The following is a 9,002-nucleotide window of genomic DNA, read 5'->3' as shown; positions in this document are numbered from 1 at the left end:
TGCGCGTGCGCAATCTGCCGGCCTTTCTTCTCTCGCCCTGTTTGAGTGCGGCGCGTGCGCAGCGGAAGTGTCTCCTTGGCGGCGAGCTTCAAAGGGAAGGGGGCGGAGCGGGCGCGAGACTCGGAGGAGAACTGGGGCGGGGCTGGACTCCCGCGCGCGGCCAGCCAACGGCGGGCAGCCCAACGTCTGCTCAGGCCACGCCCCGACTCGTGTCAGCTCCTGAGTAGGCGGGAAAAGCGCGGGGGCGGGACTTGGACGCAGCCAATCAGCTGTGGAGGAGTGAAAAGGCGGGAAAAAGCGGAACCAAAAGGCTGAGGCGGCGCCAGAGACCAGGAGGGGAGGGTGGGCGGAAGGAAGAGCCGGCCTTCAGGTGACGAAGACCGGGCCTCCAGCGTAGGGGTGGCCCTTTGTCAGGCAGCATCACCCCAAGCCCAGCACCCCCATTCCAGGCCCTTAAAGGGAAGACTCCGATTCTAAGAAGGTAGCCTGGTGCCTGGGGCGTGACCTCGTAATTCTGAGGGGAGAGCTCCGTTCTGAGCCCATGTTCCCCACACATCTGAGGTCCAGCCTACCCCCAACTGGAGGAAATGCACTCTTAGGAAGATGGACTTCGATTCTAAGGGGAGGCCCTTATCCTGAGAAAATAACCCCAAGTCACGAGGCCGGCCTAAAATACACCCTGAGATGCCTTGATTCTCCACTATGGGGGCTGTCACCCAAACCTTGAAAGGGATTCCTCTGGCTCAGACCTCCCAAGGGTTCTGATCTATGTTCTGGTACCCCCTAATCTCTGGAAAATCCTACCCGTGGCTTCTCACCCAGAGAGTACAGTCCTTAGAATGAGCTCCCTGGCTCTTGAGTCAGAGATGTGACCCCAGTCTCAGGAGCTCTCTTACCCTTTACCCCATTTGTGGGACCCTCAGCCACCCTCTCGCCCTGCACTCCCACCTCTGGGACCTCCGGTGACCCCTTCACCCCCAAGCCCCAACCCCTTCAACCCTAGTAGACCCATCACTCGACATAACCCCATTCTTGGGGGACCCCCTGAACCCTCTACCTCATGCCCCCATTCCTGGGACCCCTGGCAGCTCCTTCAGCCCACACCTCTGACTCTGACCTCCACCATCCATCTTGTCTTGCAGCAGCCGAGCCCAGGGTGAGCCTGGAGCCCCTGGACGGCAGCGCCCAGCAGGCAGCACCCAGCATCCCTGCTCACGCCCCCCAGGACCCCAGAAGCAGAGCAGCCGCCATGCACATCCCTGAAAGCCTCCAGGACCTGGCTGACAGTGAAGCTGTGCAGTTTCTAAAGAGGCCCAAGACGATCACCCGGATCATTGCAGGGGTGAGGCCCTCTTGGGGCCTGACTGCCCCATGGGTGACAGGAAACAGTGTGGAGGGAGTTGGTGGGGGGGGGGGGTTGGAAGTGGCCAGATTGGGAGAACAAAATAAAAGGGAGCTCATAACAGAAGTCCCCTCTTACTGAGCATCTCACTCTAGGCCCTGCGCTACCCTGAGCGCTTATTAACTCTCAGAGGAAGACACAGCATTCCCAAGTACGTGCTATGAGCCCCATTTTTGTGTTGAGAAAACTGAGTATCGGAGAAAATCAAATCAGTGTTTATTTTTAAGGACATCATTGTTTAAAGGCTGCGCTCTCCAATGGGGTCTCCACAAGCCACGTGTGGCTATTGCAATATAAACTAATTAAAATAAGAGTTCGTTTCAAAAGGGGGTCGCAGTGGCCACCTTTCAGATGCCCACCAGCCTCACATGGACGGTGCAGATCTAGAGCATTTCCGCCATGGTGGAAAGTTCCATTGGACAGTATTGGCTAAGGGCCCCCAGTAAGAGGCAGGGCTGGGATTCAGATGCAAACTGGGGTCTGTGAAATGCCAGAGTCCTTTCGATTTGGCACCCCTCAGACAAAGGGATAGGACAGGAGCAGGGGCAAGTTCCTCTGGGAAGGAAGAGGTGCGCAGAGGGGAGACAACAGCGTGTCACTTAGGACTAAGATACCAGGCATGGGATAGCCACTGTGGGCCAGTCACTGTGTGCCAAGCCAGGGCTTTATAGATGTTTTTGGATCATTACCACGTTCCCAGACTCAAGACCCCCGGGCTCAAATCTTCATTCAGCACAGACTTGGCTGTGTGACCTGGAGCCAATCACTGTGCCTCTCTGGACCTCAGTTCCTAAAGGGGTTAGAGCTGTGACTCGGGGCTTTATGCTCGGCCAACTCCCCTGCTCTCCTTTGACAGAGCTGGAAACTGAGGCCCAGGTTGCTGGTGAGACTTGACTGGGGTCCTGGGAACAGGTGGATCAAATCCAGGGTCCTCACCTGGAGCTTCTCCTTCCTACCCCTTCTGGAACCTCTGGATGGAGAAGGATCCAAAGGGCCTGGTTTAGAAGCCTTAGAATCCTGGCTCGGCCACGCACTGCCCCCCTGGGGTGGCACACTCCTTGCTTTGCTGGGGCCACACCTGGTTGAATCAGCTCGAGTGCCGCCCTTGATCCCCAAAAGTGCCCCGTTTTTGGTGGATAACGTACCCAGTCGCTCTATATCTGTGACCTTGAGAAAGTGACTTGATTTCTCTGAGAAAAGGCTCCCCATGGCCTGCTGGTAGGAAAGACTGTTCTGCAAGTGAAACCAGTTTCTGTCCCTAAATGGAAAAGCACAGGCCTGGAAAGTCTGAATCCCTAAATAGAGATTATTATTAGGACAACTCATTTCTGTGAGCAACTCGAGGGATGGGTCTGGGGGGCTGAGGGTGATGGGAAGTTGCATACATTGCCGTTCCTCCCCAGGGGATGAGGGGAATTAGGAATTCCACGTTCCGAGTCCGTCGTGGGCGTTAACTTCTGCTCCTCACCGTGACCCAGTGGCATGGCCGTCAACTACCCCTGTTCGACCCAAGGGGAAACTGAGACTTATGGAGGTGGAGTGACTTAGCCAAGGTCATCACCCAGCTGGCGAGCTAGTCAAAGGATTCTCGCACCTCCCAAGCTTTGGAAGGAAAAGCGGGTGGCAAGGGAGGAGGCCCAGCTGGTGTGAACGGGCTTGGGGAAGGGGGAGGGAAGGGCCACGGGCTGTGCCAGACGTTTTGGTGACGGACTTTGCCCGCCGCCTCCATCCTCCCTCCCTCCCGCCCTCTCCTCCTTCCCCCCTGGCCTGGCTCCTCAGTAGGGAGTCTCTGGGCAGCTGGTCCTCTTGTCCTTCTCACTGCCGCCTGCCAGCTGGTGTCTTAACTGATGAATCTTTGCTCCTTCCCTGGGGATGGGCCAAGGAGGGCGTGGAAGGAAGTTGGACTCTGGCCTCAGAGGGCTTGGGTCCCTCTGGCCCAGCTGAGCCCCCTCCCTGAGTCTCCAGGGCCCGAGGCTCGCACCGCAGCCCAGGGTCTCCAGGGTCAGCGGATGAACAGACCCCAGGCTGGGAAGTCAGGAGGACCAGAGCCCAGTCCTTGCCCCTCCTTCGCTGACTGACCTTGAGAGGACACGTCCCCTCTCTGGCCAATCATGAGACCCATCATCAGGCCTAGGCCTCCTGCCCCTCTGCACAGCCCCAAGACAGCCTGGGAAACTGAGGCTGTAAGAGGTGAATGATTTGTCCAAGGCCACACAGCTGGCAGAGCCGGACGCGCCTGGCTCTTTCCACTCCACCTTAATGGCTTCCATTCATCACCTGTGAAACAGAAATCGACCACGTGGGGCTGGTGCGAGGGAGGTAGAGCAGGTAACATGGAGACGGGCTCGAGTGATCGATGGGCCTTCCAGTCCTCGACCTGGCTCCGTCCCCAAGCAGCTGACCGAGATGCTCCCCTTCTGTGAACTCCTTGCTCCGAAACCGGGAATGGATGTGAACAGCTTTGGATCGTGCAAAAGGGCCAGACGAAAGAGAGACTGGTTGTCATTGTTCTGTTACGGTTTTCATTCAGAGAGGGCAGTTAAGGGGAAGGATAGAGGAGGATGGACACAAGCTGAGGAGTTAAAGGGCTGAACCTTTGCCTCCTCCATCCTCATATATATAAATAGATATATACATATATGTATATATCTATGTATCTATATCTATCTATCTATCTATACAGGGTGGGAGCAGAGAAAGTCCCAAGTACTCCAACACACATTGGCTGAGGTCCAAGCTGGTGGTGGGGATAGAGAGATGGGTCCCCTATCCAGGAGGAGTTCCAATTCCGGTGAATTCCTTCCCCTCACCTACTCCCCCACTCCCGCCCCCTACACCGCCACATCCAATCAATCTCCAAGTCCAATTTTACGTACTAAATATCACTGGCCTCCCCAGAGCTCTGACCTCAGCTCAGGCCTCCGCATTTCTGCCCGGAGCCTTCCCTCCAATCTCCTCTTTGGTCTTGGCTTGCCCCCCAACCCCAATCTATCATCACCCTGGAGATCTTTCTCTGACTCCAGGGCTAAGTCTGATCCCAGCCACCCTCTGCTCGGAATACTTCCATGCCTGAAGTTAAATCCAAGCAAGAAATTTCACTTTCCATGCCTCCCAAGTCTACACCCTCCTATCTGGTGTTCAAGGCCTTTGAGGCTGTCGCTCCCGCCCACTTCTTCGGCCTCATCTCACTCTCAATCCCTCCAGTGGGTTTCTCTCCAGTCCCTGAAGGAGCCCCATTGGCAGCATCTGGCTTTTGCACACACAGTTTACACCACCCCCCATGCCCTTCCTCCCGGTATGCCCGAAAATCTCCTTATTCTTTAATGTGCAAATCACACCTCACCTTATTTCCTCCTAAATTAAACCCCCACAACTTCCATTCTGGCTCAAACCTTGATTTTCTCCCAGACCCCAGGTCCACAGCTTCCTCCCTGGCCTCCCAAACCTCCAGTCTCACTCTGTCCAGTCTGTCTTGGCTCAGATCTGCCCCTGCCCTCCCCTGATCACCACTCTGCTATGGCTCCCTATTGCCCTCCAGACAACCTTTCTCACCCTGCGTCACTCCAGAATGCCTCCCTGGAGCAGCTCCCACCAACCACTACCCCTACCCAACCAGTTCCTTCCATAGCTGGTGTGGAACTTGCCCCACATCACAGTGCTGGAGCTTTCCCTGAGTGGCACTGCTGTGAACCCCTGCCCTCCAGACAGCTGATTTCAGCTTCAGGCCTTAGAGCTGGGCCTTCAAGCTGGCTCTGGGGCTGGGCAGCTTCCATCCAAACCCAGCCTCTGGCACCTGCCAGCTGACTGGCTTGGGACAACTCCTTGGCCTCTCTGTGCCTTGATTCCATTCTCTAAGGAAATGGGGCTGGCAGTACTACCCACGTCCTCGGGTGGCTGGGGTCTTGACCTGAGCCCAAGGCAGACGCTTAACAACTGAGCACCTGACACCCCTCTCCCTGTACTTCCGTGTGTGTGTTTGGAATACTTCACAAATTTATTTGAACAAATTCAGAGGAACCAGGTGAGCGGGGAGGGAGGAGGAAGAAGTCACAGGCAGAAGGAAGGGCGGGCAGGCAGAGGATACTCGTGGGTAGCAAATGCTTCTGGAGCTCCTCACGTGTCCCAGGCTCTGCGCTAAGGCCCCCGGGTTTGGTGGCAGGTACCTGTTTGGGGTGGCAGAAGGGAAGCATGGGGGAGGTGGGAGATGGGGGCGAGAGTGGGGAGAGAAAGATGGAGTTGGAGGAGCGAGACCAGTACAGACCACGGAGAAGGGAAGGGTGTGAAAGGACCTCCGTGGGAGCTTGTGGGCCAAGACTAGAAGCGGGGAGGCCAGGGAGGAGGCGGGGTTGAGGTTCCAGTGGGGAGGGCCTAGACCTGAACTAAGATGGAGGGAAGAGGGGTGAGGAGCAATAAAGACAGGCTTGGAGGCCCCGAGGATGTGACAAGGAGGGGAGCGAGGCCCACCGCTCCTCGACGGGGACCCAGGAGAAGGTGCAGTTTCGGTGGTTGCTGAGCTCCACGTGGGCCGGCTGGGAACGCCCTCCTGCGCCCACAGGTCTTCTCCCTCATCGTCTTCTCCTCCCTGCTGACCGACGGCTACCAGAACAAGACCGAGTCTTCGACGCTCCACTGCGTCCTGAACAGCAACAACGTGGCCTGCAGCTTCGCCGTGGGAGCCGGCCTCCTGGCCTTCCTCAGCTGCCTGACCTTCCTCGCCCTGGACGCCCACGAGAGCCGTGGCGGCAGCGCCCGCTTCAAGACGGCGTTCCAGCTGCTGGACTTCATCCTGGCTGGTGAGCGCCCCCCCACTCCACCCTGGGGCCCTGGGGACCCCTCCCTTCTCCACCCTGCCCGCCCACCGTCCTCCACACATGACCTGAGGCCTCCCTCCTCCCTTTCTGGAAGCTCTTGTGCACCTGCTGTTTCCCCCCAGGGAATTATTACTCATCCTTTTGACTCAGTGTAAGGGTCACCTCTTCTGACCCCCAGGCTAATTCTAGAAGCCTCCCTCCTGCCCTGCTTTTGCCTCGCATTCACCTCCCTTCTTCACAGAACATTCCTTGAAAAGCCCCCCGGGGACCGGAGGTGGGGCTCCAGCACGGAGCCAGGCAGACCTGAGTTTGAAATCTCCACTCCTGTGGCTCGAGCTGCTCTGAGCTTCAGTAGAAGCTGGGATGAAAACCCCCACGACGCAGGGCTTTTTCTGAGCATGAAATAAGAGAGAGGAGGCCTGGAGTAGCATTGCCCTTTTCTGGGCACTTCCCACATGTCAGGCAAAGAGCCAGGGGCTCCACGTGCCTCATCCCATGCACAATGAAGACCCACCTGAGCAACAAAGTCCTGCTCCTACCCCCATGTTGCAGAGGGGGAAACTGAGGCTGGAAGAGATTACGTAATTGGGCACAGGGCTGCTGAATGGCAGTTCTGGCCTGCAAAGCACGGTCTCCCCTTATGAGTTCCTTTTCCTCAGGCCCTGGGGCTCCCTCTTCTTGGTCTGATCTCAACTGTCCCCACCTCCTCTTCCCCATCTGCAGGATCCCAGCATCTCAGGCTGGGAAGGCCCTCAAAGGTAAATGAATCCAGAAATTTCTGTGAAGATGGTAATGTCCCATATGTGCATTCCCCAGTAGGGGAGCCGCTGGCCACATGGGGCCTCTGAGCACCTCAGGTGTGGCCAGTGCAACAGAGGAGCTGCATTTTTAAATCCAATTTTAATTGATCGAAACACAGCACGTGGCCAACGGCTCTGGGCTCCAGGAGGGGACAGCCCAGCTTCTCCAGTGGGGTGCTTTCTGGAGGGCTGGGAGGGAGAGGCCATCCAGCCAGACCCCAGCCGAACCCTTCCTGAGCCAGATTCCCCCTGCCCCTCTTCTCTCCTGCGACCCCCCAGTCCTGTGGACAGGCATCTGGTTCGTGGGTTTCTGCTTCCTGGCTAACCAGTGGCAGCATTCTTCACCCAAAGGGTTCCTCCTGGGAAGAAGCAGCGCCAAGGCCGCCATCACCTTCGCTTTCTTCTCCATCCTCATCTGGGTGAGGATGCACCCCCTCGGAGGGCAGGGCTTGGGGGGCTAGAACTTTCTCACACTCAGCTCCCCTGGGGGTGGGGGAGGGCTCCTCCTGGGGCCTCTGCTCGTCTTTCCTGTGACTGGGCAACTTGTAAAGAAGTTGCAGCTCAGATGAGGCTCAGCATTGTGCATCGTGCTGGGTGCCCTTGTGCTGTGCAGTGAGAAGTGAGCACAACCATACCTTGCTCTCCCTCCTAAGCTGGTCCCCAACCCCGGTCCCTCTCCTCCCCTGGCTAACCCAAGCCAGCCTCCGGCATGCCCTTTCCTGCCCACAGATATTCCAGGCCTACCTGGCCCTCCAGGACCTCCGGAATGACACTGCAGTCCCTTACAAGCGCTCCCTGGATGAGGGTGGTGTGGTGCTGACCACCCTCTCCCCGCCCTCAGCTGCCAGCCCTGTTAACACGCCCACCGCTGGCCCCAACAACCTGAGTTATGCCAGTTCTGCCCTGTCCCCCTATCTAACCACCCCAAAGGCCCCCCGCCTCGCTATGATGACCGACAACTGAACATCCTCCTCCACATCAGTAAAGAGATACTCCTCCCTCCAGAAGGTTTCTGAAAACAGCCCTCGGTCCTTTTTGTGTCTGTTCCTCTCTGATCTTTTGAGTGGCCGGGGTGGGGAGAAATCCTATGAGGCCATTTCCGGGGTCTCTGCAGGGGGCCACATTTCCCATACTGCATCCCAGACTCTCCATCTTGGTACCCCCGGGATGATGGCACACCCCGGTGACAGGAAGGGAACATCCCTTTTGGTCCCTTCGATCCTCACTCTGACCAGAGGAAGGAGGTGCAAGGCGGTCCGATGTGTGGTCGGGCAAGTTCACATGCAGAGAGAGAAGTCTTCTGCCCGTGGAGAGAGCACTAGGGGGATCCAGAGCCAACACTGGAAGCAGCCCTTCCACTCACCCCAGTGACAAGGGACCCAACTCAAAACCAAGGAACAGGGGGCCATGAGTGCGTGAATGAGATCAGGGGAGATCCTTGTCTGTCAACATTTGCGAGACTGTCTTAGGGAAGAGGAAGGGATTTTATTCTAGAACCCAGAAGGTAACTGGGGACTCAGACACAAGCTGAACAGGGACCCCAGTGAGTGAAGCACTCATTAAGGGAGTAGTAGGGACAGGGGCCGTGTCGTGGAGAGGAAACCTTCACTCAGCATCCGCCATTCAGCTGCGCGGGCCTGGGGTGTCTAGCACGGCACTGTCCAATTAGAATATAATCAAGCCAGGGGGCCTGGGGCAGTTTCAGAATATTAAATGGTCAAGTAGCCACATTAGGAAAAGTAGGATGAAACAAGTGAAATTAGCTTTTGTAGATTTTATTTAGGCCAATATATCCAAAATTTTATCATTATTTTCAACATGTCATCAGTAGAAAAATCAAGGTCTCCTACATTCTTTCCTACAAAATTTCTGGAATTCACAGACAGCCCATTGATCTAGACCCGCCGCATTTCAGGCGCTAATGGTTGCAAGGAGCCAAAGGCTACTGTATCACACAGCAAAGCTCTAGAACCTTCTGGTCTCCCTCAA

At 56.6% G+C, this 9,002-nt stretch overlaps 1 protein-coding gene across 2 annotated transcripts; it reads left to right on the top strand.

The window, feature by feature from the left end:
* The first annotated feature begins 139 nt into the window (after positions 1-139).
* Positions 140-7,976, top strand: SYNGR4 (synaptogyrin 4). Of its 2 annotated transcripts, none has more exons than XM_059382118.1 (5): positions 140-370; positions 1,143-1,342; positions 5,958-6,195; positions 7,293-7,432; positions 7,743-7,976. In XM_059382118.1, the coding sequence occupies exons 2-5, from the start codon at positions 1,250-1,252 to the stop codon at positions 7,974-7,976; spliced, it is 705 nt and encodes a 234-aa protein (XP_059238101.1). In that variant the 5' UTR covers positions 140-370; positions 1,143-1,249. The 2 variants fall into 2 exon arrangements, with proteins under 2 accessions (XP_059238101.1, XP_059238100.1); XM_059382117.1 differs by having other exon boundaries at positions 140-481.
* Positions 7,977-9,002: the final 1,026 nt, after the last annotated feature.

The sequence above is a fragment of the Mustela nigripes genome, chromosome 17 (genome assembly GCF_022355385.1).
Source record: "Mustela nigripes isolate SB6536 chromosome 17, MUSNIG.SB6536, whole genome shotgun sequence".
Lineage (NCBI taxonomy): Eukaryota > Metazoa > Chordata > Mammalia > Carnivora > Mustelidae > Mustela > Mustela nigripes.
Note: the sequence above shows the minus strand (reverse complement) of the source record. Positions and strands in the feature narration are given on the sequence as shown.

Excerpts from the sequence above, each read along its gene's own strand:
- SYNGR4 (XM_059382118.1), top strand. The coding sequence starts at position 1,250 with ATGCACATCCCTGAAAGCCTCCAGGACCTGGCTGACAGTGAAGCTGTG. Across the intron at positions 1,343-5,957 it reads TCACCCGGATCATTGCAGGG|GTCTTCTCCCTCATCGTCTT; the intron begins GTGAGGCCCTCT and ends CTGCGCCCACAG. Across the intron at positions 6,196-7,292 it reads GCTGGACTTCATCCTGGCTG|TCCTGTGGACAGGCATCTGG; the intron begins GTGAGCGCCCCC and ends GCGACCCCCCAG.